This window comes from Stegostoma tigrinum, chromosome 9 (assembly GCF_030684315.1).
Source record: "Stegostoma tigrinum isolate sSteTig4 chromosome 9, sSteTig4.hap1, whole genome shotgun sequence".
In the NCBI taxonomy this organism is placed as follows: domain Eukaryota; kingdom Metazoa; phylum Chordata; class Chondrichthyes; order Orectolobiformes; family Stegostomatidae; genus Stegostoma; species Stegostoma tigrinum.
In genome coordinates, this window is record NC_081362.1 from 13,429,130 (window position 1) to 13,448,353 (window position 19,224).

Here is a 19,224-nt window from a genome sequence, read left to right on the forward strand (position 1 = left end):
TTTGCCTCTTGTTTGTTTCTTATGTATTGAAAGAAGCGTTTACTATCATTTCTAATATTACTAGCTAGCCTACCTTCATTTTTGATCTTCTCCTTCCTTATTGCTCTCTTTGTTATCCTCTGTTTGTTTTTGTAGCCTTCCCAATCTTCTGATTTCCCAGTGCTCTTGGCCGCTTTATAGGCTGTCTCTTTTTCTTTGACATATATCCTGACTTCCTTTGTCAGCCATGGCTGTCTAATCCCATCCCAGATAATCTTTCTTTTCTTTGGGATGAACCGCTGTACTGTGTCCTCAATTACACCCAGAAACTCATGCCATTGTTGGTCTACTGTCTTCCCCGCTCGGCTCTGCTTCCAGTCGATTTTCATTAATTTCTCTCTCATACTCCTGTAATTACCTTTATTTAACTGTAATACCATTACATCCGATTTTACCTCTGTTGGTCAGTGCATGGAGTATGAGAATTGGGGAGGTCATGTTGCAGCTGTACAGAACATTGGTTAGGCCACTTCTGCAGTATGCATTTAGTTCTGATCTCCCTGTTATAGGATAGATGTTGTGAAACTTGGAAGGGTTCAGAAAAGATTTACAAAGATGTTGCCAGGACTGGAGGATTTAAGGTCTACGGAGAGGCTGAATAGGCTGTGGCTATTCTTCTTTGAGTGAATGATGCTGGTGGGAGGTGGTGACCTTATAGAGGTTTATAAAATCATGTGGGTCATGGAAAGGTGAATAGTCAGGATCTTTTCCCCAAGGTTGGGGAGTCCAAAACTAGACAGCATAGGTTTAAGGTGAGAGGGAAACATTTAAAAGAGACCTAAGGGGCAACTTTTTCAAGCAGAGGATGGTGCCTGTATGGAAAGACTTGCCAGAGGATGTGGTGGAGGCTGGTGCAATTACAATATTTAAAAAGGCACCTGGATGGACACTTGAATAGGAAGGGTTCAGAGGGATACGGGCCAAATGCTGGCAAACGGCACCAGATTAATTTAGACTATCTGGTCGACATGGATAAGTTGGACGAAAAAGGTCTATTTCCAAGCGGGACATCTCTAAGCCTCTATAACCAACAATTATCACGCAACCATTCTCCAAGGCAATGTGTCTGCATACCAGAATCCACTTGTCAATCAATCAGCTCCTCTCAGACAGTACAAATATTGTTTTCCCTTTACATTGGCATTTCTTGCAAATTGTCATGATGAGTGCAAACAAATTCCTTTGACAAAATGTGATTTATTTTCAGCAAATCTGTATTTCTGTACCACCAAACGACTATTTGAATGACAGCATGCAAAATCTTATTTAATTTAAATTGTGTTCAGAGAAGTTAAAAGAAGCGTAGAATCAGAGAGAAAGCAAAACAGTAAAACATTACTTCATTACCATAATAATAAGGCATTAGGAATGGAATAGCCCTAAATAAATGTACACAGGAAACTGAACACAAACACAAAACAATAAATATTTTGAATAATTATTTCCTACAAATTTTTACAAATGCAGACATAAGCAACATGCTCTCCCTAAAGGTTGAATTGGCAAAATCAATGTGTTCAGGACAAGTAATAAGGAAGTCTCAGGCAGAGTAAGGGCTCAAACAATCTAAATTTCCAGGTACAGATTATACTCAGCTAAAACAAAGATGAGCAAGAATATTTACAATTCCTATCAGGAAGCCATTATAACTTAAGAAGATGACAGAGGACTGCAAATAGAATACTTTTTGTAAAGGGTGACAAAACAGAAAGACAACTTCAGACCCATGTAAAATAAAGAAATCACAGAACTGTTTGGTGAGTGTAAGCTTGAAGATTATTGGCACAATATCAACCTATTGTACAATTACACAGCAATCGGCAAATTCAGAAGGGAATTATTGTTCTCCATTAATCTCCTCAACTTTGTAAGGGAAAAATACAACTGTAGTGCATCATTTAAAAAAAGGAGTGAATAGATTTTGAAAGATGCAAAAAGCCAACAACCAATCTGAGAGTTTACAAACTCAGATGCGACATTAAAAGTTAGTATAAAAACCACTTAAGCAAACAGGAGTATTTCTTCACAAATGTGCAAAGTTAATTTTTAAAAATATAGTCACGAAACCATCAAATTTATTTGCTTTATATGACCAGACAGAAATGAGCTTTTTAAAACAATTTTGGTTTCCTGAAGAGATTTACCTATAATTGATTGCATCAGTTGCTTTCCACTCCTTATTCAAAATTTCTTCAGTCAGCAGACAACCAGTTGAAGTACTTTGTGACAAACCCTTGAGCTGGTGAAGAACAACTGCTCCACAGACATCAAGGTTTTCTCTGCTCACACTGCCTTTCTTATTACAAGTACTGCAAAAGAAGTTTCAAATTAAAGTTAAAATTGAAAATCCAGGAATTTAGTTATTGCAGTAAATGCTGGCAACTAATAATTCTGAGACAAAAGCTTTCAACACTGAGGATTTAAGCTAAAAAAAACCCGACATAAAATGCAACTGGAATACAAAATACACAGGGAATGCAATTTAGTTACTATTATTTCTTGATTTTGTTTAAATTTCAAAAAATTTACTTTATCATTAAAAGATCTTTGTATATGTACATTGACAGAAAAGCAGCTTGGTTGTGCACAGCTGCATATCAGGCAAACAAACAAAACATTGAACTTTGAATCAACTCCAAAAATACTAAAGACTTCTTACACAATATTAATGTTTACATATATTTGAGGCGCTAGGAGGGTTCAATAACTGAACGAAAACCCATCTATCTTCAGCAGAAAGATCTAAGTCTTTCCCCACTGCACCTTGGCAGCAGCTGCCACAAGCTTTAGTGCATCCCTCAGCACATAGTCCTGGACTTAGGAAATATACAACATTCGGTCGGGATCAACTCCTGGAAGATCAAAAAGGTTTGGGCAGACAAAAGACTGTCTTTCACTGAGTTGATGGTCTTCCAGGCACAGTGATGTTTGTTATGGTGTGCATCCCGGGTAATAGACCATACAGCACAGAGTCCCGCATCATGGAGCCACTCAGGACGAACTCGCCAAAAACCACTGTATCTTCTTCCAGACTTCCTTTGCAAAGGTACATCCCATAAAGAGATGTGTAACAGTCTTAACAGCCCCTCAGCCACTTCGAGGGCGGTGTGCTATGCAGTAGACAGGCCGGACTTACAGAAAAGATCTCACAGGTAGTGCCCTTCTCACCACCAGCCAAGTGATGTTTTGGTGCTTGTTGTAAAGTTCTGGTATGAGGCACTGTCCCAAATAACTTTGAAGTCTGCACAGGGAACAACGCAATAGGATTCACACTCTCCTTTGCCCTCGGGATCTCGAGAATGCTACGTGCTGACCACTTCCTAATGGATTTATAGTCAAACATGTTTTTCTTTGCAAACTTATCTACGAAGGACAGGTGACACCAAATTGTCCATCTACTTGGAGCGTTCTGCAGCAGCGAGGCCAGTCCCATCCTTCACACTACCAGGGATAGGTAGAACTTCAGTGTGCAGTGACACTTTGTGTTTGCATACCAAGGGTCTACACACAGCTCTATGCAGCTGCATATGAAGGTGGCCATCAGGCTGAGGCCAGTATTGAGTACATTCTTCCACACATCCCCTACCCGCATCCTGAGTTTTATGCATGGAGTCCCAGAAGACCTGGTTTATCTTACGTTTCCAGATGAAACAGAAGATAGCTTGAGTGACTGAAACAGCACAGTTCTGGGGGATGGCGCAGATCTAACCAGGTACAACATAGACAGTGCCTCACATCTGATGACCAGGGTTTTATCAACAATGGAGAGGGACCCGTGCTCCTATTTGCATAGTTTCTGCCTTGCTTTGGTGACACATTCCTCCCAAATTGTGGCACATGCCCCAGCACCTCTGAACAAAATACCCAGCACCTTCAGGCAATCTGACCTGATGGTGAAGGGGATAAGAGATTGGCCCTCGTAGTTCCCAAAAAACATGACTTCACTTTCGCCTCCATTTACCGTGGCACCCGAGGCTAGTTCAAACTGGTCACAAATGCTCATGACTCTGCACACTGACAGCTGATCCAAGCAGAAAATGGCAACTTCATCCAAACACAGGGAGGCTTTCACCTGGTGGCCCCTGCTGCCTGAAACAGTCACACCTCTCAGTCTTACATCCTTCCTGATGTACTCAGCAAAAGGTTCTATACAGCATACAAACAAGGCAGGAGAGAGTCAGGCAGGGCTGCCCACTCCGAATCTGATTAGGAAGCTTTCTGGTTCCCACCAGAAAGAAATGCAACATTTTCCCCAATTGCAGACATCTTCCCCAAGGCCTATTATGGAAAACATGTCTCACACGTACGTATGCAACATGCTGTCAAAGGCCTTCTCCTGGTCCAGGCTGATGAGGCAGGTGAGCACCCCCCACCCTGCACATAGGTAATTGTATACCTGAGCAGCACAAAGCTCTCAGTGATCTTCCTGCCCTGTACAGCACAGGTTTGGTTGGAGTGGTGAATTTCCGACCCCAGAGCAGATCTGGCTCAGTTGGCAATGACCTTAGACAGGGTTTAGTAATCCACATTTAACAGTGAAACTGGTCGCCAATTTCTAATTTCCTCCCACTCCCCGTTCTGTTTGTAGATGAGAGTGATGATGCTTTTCCTCATGGATTCACACCTGCCAGAAGCATACGGTCGTATGGCTCCTGTAGGTCCTGGTCAATCAAGTCCCACAGAGCAGAATACAACTCAGCTAGTAAGATACCACTTCCGGGAGCTTTATTCTTTTCAAAGGAGGGCCTCAGTTAACTCATCCAGAGACAGTGGCTGATCCAACCCCAACCGCGTGCTGTTATCTAAGACCTCCATGGCAGAGGTCAGAAATGACTGGGAGGCCATCCTGGCAGTGAGCTTCGTGTCATACAGTCTAGCATAGAAGGATTTGCTGATCCTCAGCATGTCAGACTAAGATGACATTACCGAGCTACTTTCCTCTTTTAGGCTGCTGAGCACAGAGCACATCTCATCCTGCTCCACAGAACAGACCCTGGATGGAAGATCTTCACCTCCTGGAAGTCCTCCATGACATCAACCCCTATCGTCTGCAGCAGAAGCAGTTTCTGCATATTTTTCTGGAGTTTTGACAGTTTGCCTGCCTCTCTTTCACCTTCAGAATACCTTCAAGGATAAGGAATCTCTTGATGTTGCCTTTGATTGCTTCCCATCAGTCCACTGGAGACTCAAAGAGGGGTTTCATAGTTCTTTGAGGACGTGACAAAGTTGATTGATGAGGGAAAGGGTGCAGATGTCATATACATGGACTTCAGTAAGGCGTTTGATAAGGTTCCCCACGGCAGGCTGATGGAGAAAGTGAAGTCACATGGGGTCCAGGGTGTGCTAGCTAGATGGATAAAAAACTGGCTGGGCAACAGGAGACAGAGGGTAGTAGTAGAAGGGAGTTTCGCAAATTGAAGACCTGTAACCAGTGGTGTTCCACAGGGATCTATGCTGGGACCTGTGTTGTTTGTGATATATGTAAATGATCTGGAGGAGGGTGTAGGTGGTCTGATCAGCAAGTTTGTTGATGACACTAAGATTGGTGGAGTAGCTGATAGTGAAGGGGACTGTCAGAAATTACAGCAGAATATAGATAGACTGGAGAGTTGGGCAGATAAATGGCAGATGGAGTTCAATCCGGGCAAATGCGAGGTGATGCATTTTGGAAGATCAAATTCAAGGGCGAACTATACAGTAAATGGAAAAATCCTAGGGAAAATTGATGAACAGAGAGATCTGGGTGTTCAGGTCCATTGTTCCCTGAAGGTGACAACGCAGGTCAATAGGGTGGTCAAGAAGGCATATGGCATGCTTTCCTTCATTGGGCGGGGTATTGAGTACAAGAGTTGGCAGGTCATGTTGCAGTTGTATAGGACTTTGGTTCGGCCACATTTGGAGTACTGTGTACAGTTCTGGTAGCCACATTACAAAAAGGATGTGGATGCTTTGGAGAGGGTGCAGAGGAGGTTCACCAGGATGTTGCCTGGTATGGAGGGTGCTAGCTATGAAGAGAGGTTGAGTAGATTAGGATTATTTACATTAGAAAGACGGAGATTGAGGGGGGACCTGATGGAGATCTACAAAATCATGAGGGGTATAGACAGGGTGGATAGCAACAAGTTTTTTCCCAGACTGGGGGACTCAATTACTAGGGGTCATGAGTTCAAAGTGAGAGGAGGAAAGTTTAAGGGAGATATGCGTGGAAAGTTCTTTACACAGAGGGTGGTGGGCGCCTGGAACGCGTTGCCAGCGGAGGTGGTAGACGCAGACACGTTATCGTAATTTAAGATATATTTGGACAGGTACATGGATGGGCAGGGAGCAAATGGACACAGACTGTTTGAAAATAGATGACAGGTTAGACAGAGGATCTTGATCAGCGCAGGCTTGGAGGGCCGAAGGGCCAGTTCCTGTGCTGTAGGTTTCTTTGTTTCTTTGTTTCTCTAACTTGGGTAATCCCTCTTGAGCTCCTCAAGGTTTTCTGGGGTCAACATTTTCATATTCAGCTTCCACGTTCCCTTGCCAGCTTGCTGGTCATCCTGTAGGTGATAGACAGCTAGAGGGGGCAGTGGTCAGAGAAGAACACTGGACCAACATCGGTGAATCTGACTGAGAACACTCGGGACACAAACAGGAAATCTATCCTTGAGCCAATAGCCCTGGGCGGCTGTGACCAGGTGTACCTATGCCATGCTTTATCTGTAGGGGTACTGAAGATATCCTGTAGCTTGGCAACATTAACCATTTCCATCAGGAATCTGGATGTGACATCAGTTCTGAGGAAGGGACACTGGACTTGAAACATTAACATTGATTTTTCATCACTAAGCTTTTCCAGCAATTTCTATTTTTGCATCTGGATGTGGTGTCCAGTTTACTGTCATCACCACATCTGCATCCGCCCCAAAATCATCCATCCACATCAATGACGCAGTTGAAATCTTTGGCCAGGATGACTGGTCTGGTCATAGCTGGCAGCAGTGGAAGCTGCTGCAGAACAACTAACTGCTCACTCTTTACCACAGGGACATAGAGGTTAATTAGTCTTGGGGGAATTCCTGCACTTAATGTCTGCTACAACAAGTCGCCAGCCAATCACCTCCTTAATTTCAGACATAGCAAAGTTGCCTCCCTGCAGCAGAATACCCAGGCCAGACCAGGTTCTGCTTTGATCAAGTGCAGAATCTATACTATAAAACTACACTTTTTCTAACATTAACTAACATCCTACTTGACCAAATGCACTTTTAAGTCAGATTAAACAATTATTTTAAAATTTGAAAACGTATTCCACATATGTCCAAAATTCATTTTCATTTTTCATACCTTGCCCCCAAACTTGCCACTTGAAAAGAAATGGTGGACTTAGCCACTGGTTTCTGGCCCTAAAACTGTCAAGTGCAATTTTAATATGTAGATACCAAGGCCTGGACAAATATGAAGATAGAACAATAATGACATCATGAGCACAGAATCTATTCTCGAGAATAACAATGAGGCTGCAACATGAAAATTGGTCTTCCTCCCTAGATGCCTGGATGGACCAGCATTTTACTAACCTACATTCCATTCTGACAGTTAACATTAACCATTACCTCTTTGATGATACATTTGACAAGTACACCCAAATACTGTTATAAAAGATTGTGCTTGAAATTTTGTAGTGACTGAAATGTGCTCCTAAGACCACTGTCTGAGGTCTTTCTGCTGAAAGTAAATGGGGGTCCATTCAGTTATTGGACCCCTCCTAATGGCTCAAATATATGTAACTATTGGCTTTGTAGAAGAGAAATCTTTGGTTTTTATGGGATGGTCAAAATTCAATATTTTGTTAGCTTGATATGCAACTGTGCAGAACTAAATTGTTTTGTGACAATGTACAGAAACAAAGTTTTTTATACTTAAAGTATATTTTGAAATTTTTAAAAAATTTCAGTGGGAGACCACCAGAATTTTTGTAAACTTTAATAGGATTTGCACATGTTGGACCCCTGCCCTGTGGGACTGGCTCAGGCAGATGCAGCCTCCCACCTCAAAGGTCATTGACTTAAGAGAATGAAGTCAGGATGGAAACACTTGTTCAAGTTGCCAACTCTGTTTGAATACATTCCTACAGGATTCACCAAAAAAAACCACTGGCCTCCAATGCCCACCATTGTCTGATCAAAATATCCATCTTCACAGAACACTGCCTTCATAATCCCACTGGAAAGCCAAAAGCTTTTAATTATCCAACTGAATGCTTTCATTAACGAAATTGGCATACTGAAGACAACACCCCTCCAACCTTATACATTTATAACTAATAAACAGAATTATCAAAAGAAAAAATGTTACAAGTCCATTGTGTTCTTCAATAACGCTGGAAAAAGAAATCAATGAGGGCTCACATCAGTATTGTGGATATTAATTCCTAACCAACTATGGAGGGTTAGCAACCCCCTCAACAAGTGGAGGCCCTGAAACCCTAGTTCCTAGTTGTGGATCACTGTCATCAGCAAAACTAATCCCTTCGTCAAGACTTAACCAGTGATTTTGTTGGGCTCGGCTTTTAAAAAATGACAAGCAGGCTCAACATGGGACTACCATGGGCATCTTTTGGCTATACTATGTCAAAAGTGTTCATTCATTGTTTCTAGCTTCTTTGGCAAAGTTGCACTGGGGCTGATAAAATCTCCAGTCAAGGTCCTCAATTGTAATACGCAATTTATTACATACCTGATCCAACAAAATTTGGTTTAGTTAACAAAATATGTTGTAAGTGGGCAGGTGGTCTCTATCACAGGGCTTCAATTCTTCATCTTTCACAGATATAAACATTTATGTGAAATTGAACATAACATTTTCAAGGATAATAATCCTCTCTCTTATGCATTGAAAATACTTCAGTCTGACATCTTTATGGTAGCCCTTACTACGCACTATTATTGTTATAATAATTCTTTCAGCAGAGTATGCAAGTTCACTGAATGATCAAGAACAAGGAAAACAGCCACATCATTATAAATTGCAGGGCTGAAGTAATTCTAACCAACAGAATTAATGCTAATACTAAAAGTATTTTACTTCCTCCACATCTTGTAAGCTTATGCTTTTCTCTATTACTGTAAAACTTCATAAAAAGTTGCTTTGTTTTAAAGTTCTCTTAAAAATTCAAAGTCAATGTAACAATCATATATTCTTCAAACAGAGTTGCGAATTTAGAAAGCAGAATACAAGTTTTGCTTATTTTAGTTTGTACCAAAACAAAAATGCTCTCTGATGAGCTATTTGCAACTGTTACATTATCATTGCCATCACCCTAATTTTCGACAGAACCTGTTAGATTACTGATGAAATGTTCTAAATACGAGAATTTCTACACAACTGAAATGAAAAAATATTCCCAGCTCCAATTAACATATATAAAATTTAAATGCTTTAAAATTATAGAGATAACAAAATTTATATTACAGTTTGTATAGTCACAATTTGTAAGAACCAGAAAGAAAACTGGAATGAAAGAACTATTTTGCAGATCTATAATCACCTTGTGATTTCTTGCAGTTTCTCATTACTTATGGTAATAGGCTGTGAATAATTAGCCACTGTTTCACTAACACCGTCTTCTATTGTTTGAAGTAAGTGGAAAAATCCTTCCAATGAAAGGCGGGTGCTGCAGGTAACAATGGAAAAAATGTGTTCATGATTATAATTAAACATCGATACATAGCAGTAAAAGGGTTACCCAGTATCCCAAAAATACCTACTTAACCTTTAACCTACTTCAAATGAGGAGAACTGCATAACAGGGTGCCACTTATGCCTTTATGTTCCTGAGAGGTAAGTGCATTGTCTGAGAAATCATTTATCTCCTTATTTACAACTGGTTATGAATCACAAAGTTTGTGGCTGTTAGTCTAAAGCTAAAAGATGACATAATGCTGAATGAAGCTTTCAGTTTTTCATTTTTTTAAAATTTTGATTCTCATACCTCAGTCATGCTTTCCCAAACACAATGATTTATTCCAATAAATGATCTATTCCAATATTTCTGCCATTGGTATTCCTAATTGACTACCAAGATAAATACTCCTTTTCCCAATTTAATTTGTGGCTAAACAACTGCCCTAAATCTCCCTTAACTTTTTAACATAGAACTACAGAATTTGATAAGAAGAAAGTCATCATCATGCCCACACTAGATCACTGAAAGAACTATTCAACCAACCCCACTACCATACTAATTTTCCTTGCCCCACAAAATATTCACTTGTCAAATATTCAACCATTTTCTGTTTAAAATTATTATAGATTCCGTCCTCATCAATTTTTTTTTGAAACAGTATTTCATTTATCAAAAACCTTCTGGTTAAAACATCTTAGCATTTTGGGGGCACAATTAAAGAAAGACAACTCAAGTGCCTTTGGTTCCTTAAGAATTAAATTCCATCATTTGCTGAACTGCTACAGCCAATTTACCAACAGGTATTAAAAAAAAACATATAAAACCTTCCTGTATTGAGCCTTTAAAGTTTAATTTAATGATTATAGCACATTGATAACAAAAGTACAAAGGTGAGGCAAAAAAGACTTCATTGAAAAAGGGCACTGAACATTGTTTTTAACACAATTCATTCTTGTAATTATGTTCAGTTACTCAGTGCAGAATTTTTTTGTCAAAATGCAAACTTACGATGAATAAGCTGTATGAATATTGAATCCTGTATAATGCGCACTTAGCTAACTTTAGCAATAATGAATTAATTAAAACTGAGTAGAAGCAATTATATTTTTTTCCCACTGAATGCATAGGTTATGAAAAAAATTAAGTAACATTGAAACTAATATCTCTATACTCATCCGAAATACCAGATATATTTTATAATGTACAGTGCTTTAAAAAAAGGCATATCAATTGTTCTTTCTCATTCATGAGGTCACAGTCATTTATTAGTGACTTACTAACTACTTGCCTGCAACTAAAGTACATTCTTCTTATTCAAGTATCCAGTCAGTAACAAAAAATTGACAAATTCAAATTTAGCCCTAAGTAAAGCTCAATGCAGTGAATAATGAAGTTATGATTACCATGGTTTCATACATCAATGATCCAGCTGTACTATTCAGAATTGTAAGGAAACAAACCATACTTATTGACTCGCTGCACAGAACTAAAGGCAGGCATATGCCCTTAACGCAGTTGCATTCTGCACTCCATTTCTATTAAATGTGGAATTAAACATGATAAAGTAAGAATGTCTACAGACCCATTGCAATTATTAACATCTTTATGGTAAATAACTTAATTTTAGTGAGCCATGTACGCTTGATTGACTGTGACAATATTACATGCTAATCATCAATCTGACTTTGTTACATGCAGGCTAATCAATCATCTCAAATATTTCTTAGATCAAACAGGCAATCTCTGCAGAAGTGAACTGTGGATAAAGAAAAGGATGATATCCATTAGATTTTAATGATCTTCCTTGTCTAACAGGTATAAAAACTGAACCTTCCATGAAGGAGAGGTGCCAAAGGTTTAAAATGTGTGCTAATTATCTGTAGCACGAGCAGTAGCACACCTACCTGGAAAAGATTTTCATCAACTAATTTCTAAAGGAACATGAAATATTTAGCAAGCCTTTTCACTAAATGATACATCATAATTTATTCACGTGCACATGCATTCTCAAAATCTAGTCTCCGTTTTAAAAGCATATGTATTGCAGAGTTAATAGTTCACATGACGTGACACAGAGAGTCACAACACACTTTGACAATTATTTTGTTTTTATTGCCTTTACCTAACAAAAAGAAATGCAAGTTTAAACAATCAGAAATAGTAAGAACTGTCGATGCTGGAGTCAGAGGTAACACAGTGTGGAGGAGCAAAGCAGGCCAGGCACTATCAGAGGAGCAGGAAAGTTGACGGTTTGGGTCAGGATCCTTCTTTAGACTGAAACGTCAATTTTCCTGCTCCTCTGATGCTGCCTGGCCTGCTATGCTCCTCCTGCTCCACATTGTGTTTTCAAGTTTAAACACTACCTTCTTTATGTTGAAATTCTGGGGCAGATGATCCTGGATTATTACACCACAACCTGCAAGTTTCCCATTAATGCATTCATCATTTTGACTTGTAAATATATTGCTGTTCCCTCAGTATCACTGGCTCAAAATTCTGCAAGTTCTTCTCTAACAGCATTGCTGCTCTACCTATACCCAATGGACTGCATTGGTTCAAAAAAGCAGCATATCGTTTTCTCGAGGGCAACAAGGGGTAGACAATAAATCCTGGCCCAACCAGCAATGCCGATATCCCATGAATGAGCTGAAAATAAACAATGCTCAGTGAGATGTCTGCCCGAGAAGAATCTCTGCAACCCGTTGTGGCATCTAGCCAACATAGAAGACGGATTGTAATGTGCAATTCAGACATTCATACATACAGATAACACAGTGTGGAGCTGGAGGAACACAGCATGCTAGGCAGATCCAGAACAGCAGGAAAGCTGGACCGCTGGGCTGCTCTCTCAACAGACAGAATCAGCTGGCAGTGGTTTAACCTAAGGGTCACCAAGTCTCAGATGTGGGGAGAGGTTCGGAAGGAGAATCCTTCAAAGTAGCTAATGCCAGTGTGGGAATTTAACCCAAGATAACGAAGTGTGGAGCTGGTTGAACACAGCAGGCAAAGCAGCATCTCAGGAGCACAAAAGCTGACGTTTCGGGCCTAGATCCTTCATCAGATGAAGGGTCTAGGCCCGAAACGTCAGCTTTTGTGCTCCTGAGATGCTGCTTGGCCTGCTGCGGTCATCCAGCTCCACACTTTGTTATCTTGGATTCTCCAGCATCTGCAGTTCCCATTATCTCTGGCAATTTAACCCATGCTGTTTGTCTCACTCTGCATTCTAAACCAGCCGTCCAGCCAACTGAGCTAATTGACCCCTTAATTGCAAAAGCACCCAGGCACATAAAAGATGATGAAAAACAGAGTTGAAAAATCTGAAGAAAAACAATACACGCATGTTTGAAGATTATAAATATGGTTTTATATATGTGGAAAACATCATAAATATAGATTTACTTATTAACATAGTCAAAATTTACAACCCTAGATTTACATTATTATTAGCACTTTACACCAAGTGCATAGCTTCCATCACAACACAGTTCAAATGTTGGGCCCAACTATTTTGTTGTGTATGTTCTTAAAGATTCATGCCATCAAATCTGAAATACAGTATAACAAATTACCAGCCAAACATACTAACCCAGAAGACTAACAAATGCTAATCAAGAATTTAAAAAGAACAAAGAACAATACAACACAGGAACAGGCCTTTCTTCCTCCAAGCCTGCGTAGACATATTTTGCCCTTCCATACTAAAACTGTCTTCACTTACAGGATCTACATCCCTTTATTCCTTTCTTATTCGTCTAGGTGTTTCTTGAATGTTGCTATTGCGCCTGCTTCTGCCATCTCCTCTGGCAGCACGTTCCAGATACTCACCACCCTTTGTGCGGAAAACTTGCCTTACATATCTCTTAAACTAAACACCTCCCCCCACCCCTGTCCCACCGCCACCCACCCGCCACATCTTGAACCTGTGTCCCCTAGTAATTGACTCCTTCACCCTGGAAAAAGTCTGATACTTTCCAATATTTACATTCCATTCACAATATTATAAACTTCTTTCAGGATTCACAATCTTATCAACTTCTATCAAGAGTGTGCTCGAAAAGACTGACACAACCAAGGTATCATAGCGAGATATCATACTGACTATGGCCACTGCAGTTTTTCATCCAACAAGAATCTTTCAATAAATTTTGTTGAAAACTACTCCCCAGTTGCCACTTTCGGGAACTGTCCTTTTCATTTTTTCTTCTGCCACATGGAAAGTAATCTTAATCTATTTTCAGAAGAAAAGATTTAATCCTTTGGTCAAAAAAAAACTAATAGAAAATAAAAGATAACAAGGCGTAGAGCTGGGTGAACACAGCAGGCCAAGCAGCATCGGAGGAGCAGGAAAATTGACGTTTCAGTCTAAAGAAGGATCCTGGCCCAAACTGTCAACTTTCCTGCTCCTCCGATGCTGCTTGGCCTGCTGTGTTCATCCAGCTCTACACCTTGTTATCTCAGATTCTGCAGCATCGGCAGTTCCAACTGTCTCTATTAGAAAATAAGGTTCTTATTGACCAAAGGATCACTCCAGCCAAAAACTGAGGCAATAAATTTAAAATTGTATCAATTCTTTCAGAGGTTGCATCCACCACCTCACATTGATTCACTTCTTGAAGGGTCCAGAATATCGTCCATCCGTAAACTCAGAATTTTCATATTACAATATTTTCATATTGCAAGCTTATTATTTTAAATTTCCCGGGTTGTCCTTTGCCCCTTCCTTAAATAACAGTGTAACATTTGCAATCCTCCAGTTCCCCAAGGACTAATCCAGTGTTCAGAGAGGCATGGGAAATTTCTGTCAATGATTTTGCAATTTGCTCCTTTACCTCTCCCCACTCTGTTGCCCGCTTGGATTGCCATATTTCCTAGGGCCAGATCCAGCACAGTTCCGTCCCGGGTAGGACTGGAAATATTTTGTTCCGGAAAGTTCTCCAAAACACATTGCATTTCTTTGCCTCTGTACTCACACTCTATTGTTTCCCCAGTATACCAAAGGGTAATTAAAATATTCAACTACCACAACTCTATTTGTCCTGTAGATTTCCATAATCTACTACAAATGCTCACTTCTAACTCCCCTCCATAGTTTGAACGACTCAGAAATACTCAAAGAGGTCACCACTCACTTCCTGTTTCTCACCTCCAACCATGTAGGTACTAATTCAGGAACTACAGCTTGCTCAGAGGTTTGATACTATCTCTGATGAAGGTTACCATACCACCTCCTTTTTTTTAAAACCTACCCTATTTCTATGAAAAGCCACATAACCTGGAATGTTAAGTATACAGTCCTGTTCCTAGCTTGTGCCATGTTTCTGTCACTGCTCCTATGTCATATCCTCCCAAAGCAATTTCTGCTTCCAGTTCCCCAATTTTGTTCACTATACTCCGTGGATTTACATATGCACAATTTAACTCTGCCACGTTCTTCCTTGCCATTGGAAGGTTATAATTTCATTGCTCCCTGCCGACAATCAAGCCATCCCTCACTTCTTTTTCCTCCCTATCTGGTACTTCCAAAGCATGGCCCATTAGTCTACCCAGCGTACCTCACCTTAAAAGTTTATATCCACCTCAACTACAATATTTACTCTCTCAGCCAGAAGATCAGTTCCATTTCTGCTCAGGTGAAGCCCATCTCTTCGCATTAGCTTTCTCCTTTCCCAAAAGAGATCCCAAACTTCAAAAAATCTCAACCTTCTACATCATTCCTCAAGCCATGCATTTACCTCCCTGATCGACCTTTACCCTAAATGGTGAAATTCGTGGCATATGTAGTATTGCTGAGATTACTACTCTGGAGGTCCTGTGTTTCAACCTACTCCTTCACTCCTCAAACTGATCCTGCAAGCCCTCCACACTATCCTTCTCAATATCATTGGTTCTTTTAATACTGGGTCCTCCATGATCCCCTTCTCAGTCACAGTGAATTAATCAATCTTTCCTCGAATTCTCTTTAGTTGCTTCTCACTGCTGCCCTCTGTTGGATGCTCTTCCTCTTGGGAAAAACACTGAGGAAAGGGGGCTAATCCACGTTGACAGAAATTTTAAAATTCTTACTTGCCCCTAAACATTGAGTGCCTGTAGTAAACGCAAGTGCATAGCACTTATAAAAAAAATCATTCTGTTTTGCAATAAGGCATATCATAAATATGTATCTACATATATACATATATCAGAATCCAAATTATCTTCCACTTTGATTGAACAATAATACTCAGTCCGGCTAACCACAGTTACAATGGTACGGATACATTCTTTGGTAATTTCAACTGTCTGACCACTTGCCTAATATGAAAGACTCATTAGGTAATTCATAAGTACAGAGTAACATTTATTTTTACAAAGCTTTCCTTAAAAACGTAACCCACCTGTGAGATAAATCAACAAAATTCAGAGCTTCTCTGTTTCAGTATTTCAAATTAATTACTATAAATTATGGCATTAAAAACTTTAGTAAATAGTATACTTTGTGACTATCACTGGACCACTGTTACTTTAATGCATATTGTGGTATCATTCTTTTTTAAATGTGTTTAGTGAAAGGACCATTTCATGATTTTAAAAAAAGTGTTCCAGCTAGCTTTAATTCATTCTTTTTAAAATGCTAAATCATCCTAAAATATCCTAGACTTCTTCACTCATTCATGTTTAAAAGCATATCCTTCCCCCACAGTGGTAAAATCTGGGTGGTCCACACTGGAGGCAATTGTGTGTAACAAATGAAACAGCAGCATGAAAACAGAATGGCAACAAGAGCAAGTAAAAAGAGAAACCAATATAAAGAAAAAACAGAATTTATGACAATCTGTAATGGGCTGAGGGTTAGAGGTCAGGAAACAAGGGATCCTTCTCTTCATCAGGTTGCTTCCTGGTAACATCCTGATTAAGCTGACAGCTTGAATTATATCTGTTACATTCTGCTGTAGACAATCCATCTGTGCTAAGTCCTCTTCAATGCTGCTGAAGAAGCTTGGGCAAAAGCTTGTTCTTTCTTCCTTTACCATGAGCCTCAAAACAGTCATCTCTTTTCTATACTCTTTATTTGTCAGTGCTCTTCAAAGAGACCTTTAACAAACTGAATGTGCTGTGTGCATCAAGCCTGTAGTATTGTTAGTCACTCAAATGGAGCTAGAACTACACCCCTGGTCTGCCTCTATCTCTCAGATTTAGTTTAATTGTTGGATTGTCATCAAATTATTTCTGGTCCTTGGCATCAAGCCTAACTCTGGCTCCGTTACACAAAAAACATGCTGGAGATTGAACCTTTCAAGTGATATATTTAGATTCTGTTGCCATGGTGCACTAGGGTCTGAAACCCTACAGAAGCATTTGACAGACTACAATGAAGCAGCTTGAAGCAAGTAATTGTAAGGAAAACGAGAACATTAGGCCTGCTTTAACTTTACTTTCACAATCATCGATGTCTAATGAACGATATGTAGCATAACATTCACACTAGCCTGGAAGTGACATCATGAACTGACAAATATTTTGACATTAACTCTCCATACCTTTAATGAAACTAAGCAATTTGCAATATTTCTTAGGTTATTATATTACAACTAATTGGCATTGTTAAATAGAATTACAGTGGAGTCCTGATATGGTTATATATGTGGTAGAACAGTTCATTTTTTACCAAGTCAACTTTAATAATTTAAAATTGCCTAGACAAGTATACGAGGAAAATATTAAATGTGAACTATTTACTTATATCAGATTTGCAAGTCACTGGATTTGTCATCATCTCAGAATTGGAATTTAAAACACAAATTGATCAGCTACGATCATATTGAATGATGGAGCAGACTTGAATGGCCGCTCCTAATTTGTCTATTTTTATCTATATTTATATGTCTGCAATGTCATAATCAAGCACATGTTTTTTAGCATTTAAATATCCAATGTTTCAAATGAAGCAGCTGGAAGTTAGTTGGTCTTTTTAAGGCACCGTAGTTCAATTATAATAGATTAACATTAACTCAAAGTGTGGAATCAGCAGGAGAGAAAAGTCAGAAGAAGCAACTCCAGTGAATAATTGGGGACAGCAAAGAAATTGCAAGAAATTTGCTTTTTGAAAACTTTCCTCTTAAAATAAAGCTCATATAGCCATTTCTGTACAAATTAGTTGGAATGTAAGTTACAGTCCTAGCATATGGTTTCTTGGGAATATAATTTTGAGACCATTCGTAAGGCCCAAAGTAGAACTCACACCAGTTTAGAGATTACTGTGAGCTTGCAAATTCTGATCAAAGTATAGTCTTCTGGATTAGTTGGAAAACTAGCCCATGCATGTGCCCTCAATTTAGGGGCAGAAAGGCAGAATATTTGCTGCTTTCCCATAAAATATGCTCAGACAAAGCAGAACAAAGTCAAATAGTGAGTTTTGAGAAGATTTGTAGCTCAGGTTGAGGTTCTGGATGTGAGTTTGCTCGCTGAGCTGGAAGGTTAGTTTTCAGACGTTTCGTCACCATTCTAGGTAACATCATTAGTGAGCCTCCGACGAAGCGCTGGTGTTATGTCCTGCTTTCTATTTATCTGGTTAGGTTTCCTTGGGTTCACATCCAAAGTCAAATAGTTTTAATTCATTCTTCACCAGTGAAACAAAACATTAAAATTCTCATTATAAGTGTTCTTTACAAGCCATGCAAAAATTGACAGCACTCTATGTAGGGAAATTCACAGCTGGGAATTAGAAGTGACATCTTTTCTGGAACTGACCATATCCTGTTTCTGATTCTTCAACTGGCCTCACTTGTACAGATAATTATCATACCTTACTGCTGCAGAGTAGATTTACTTTGCACAGTATCAACTTTCGGGTTATTATCCTTGTATTGTTTATAATCCTGTTGACAACTCCAGAACATTTCATATTTACAAAAAGACTGCACTACCACTTTTGCCAATGCCAGTAATTCGACCTGGTTTGGCATCAGCACATTCATACTAATATTGTGTAGTTTCAATTTATGGTCTACTGCCCAATTAGTTGACTTTATTCTCAGTAGATCTTAAGCAAGGCAATTTTCAAGTAAGAAAACAAAGGAGGAACTTTTAAAATGTCACAATTTATGTCTTGAATCACTTATGTGAAATGTATGTCTGTGGATATCATGTGAGGATGGGACTGCATTCTCACATCTTTATCTATGTTCATATATACACTTTTCAACATGTCATTTTTATTTTAAGAAAACCATAAAAAAAGACATGCCAGGCTGAGGAACATGTTGAAAACTCAACTAATTAACATGCCAATTAAACATGTTAGTTCGTCCATATGCACTACCCAGAAATAAAAATCTACAAGTAAATCAGTTATGCTTCTTCTACTCCTCACTCTCTCCCTCTTTTATCAGTATTTTCAGATGACAGCCCAGTGTCTAAGTATTAGATCTGACAGCCTGATCCATAAGGTATATATATGTAAGAGGCCATGTATGTTCCTTTTTTGGGACTGTGAGCTAAAAGGGTCCACAAAAGATATCTACGAAGGTTTTGTTGAT

General features: G+C 39.4%; 1 protein-coding gene across 3 annotated transcripts in view; it reads right to left on the minus strand.

The window, feature by feature from the left end:
* Positions 1 to 19,224, minus strand: part of kiz (kizuna centrosomal protein) — a 172,638-nt gene that overhangs the window by 67,392 nt on the left and 86,022 nt on the right. For all 3 annotated transcript variants that reach the window (XM_059648350.1, XM_059648349.1, XM_059648348.1), the window contains 2 exons: positions 9,572 to 9,697; positions 2,184 to 2,348 (listed from right to left, as the gene is read on the minus strand). In XM_059648350.1, the coding sequence (XP_059504333.1) occupies positions 2,184 to 2,348; positions 9,572 to 9,697 (291 nt within the window). The remainder of the gene's footprint in view (positions 1 to 2,183; positions 2,349 to 9,571; positions 9,698 to 19,224) is intronic.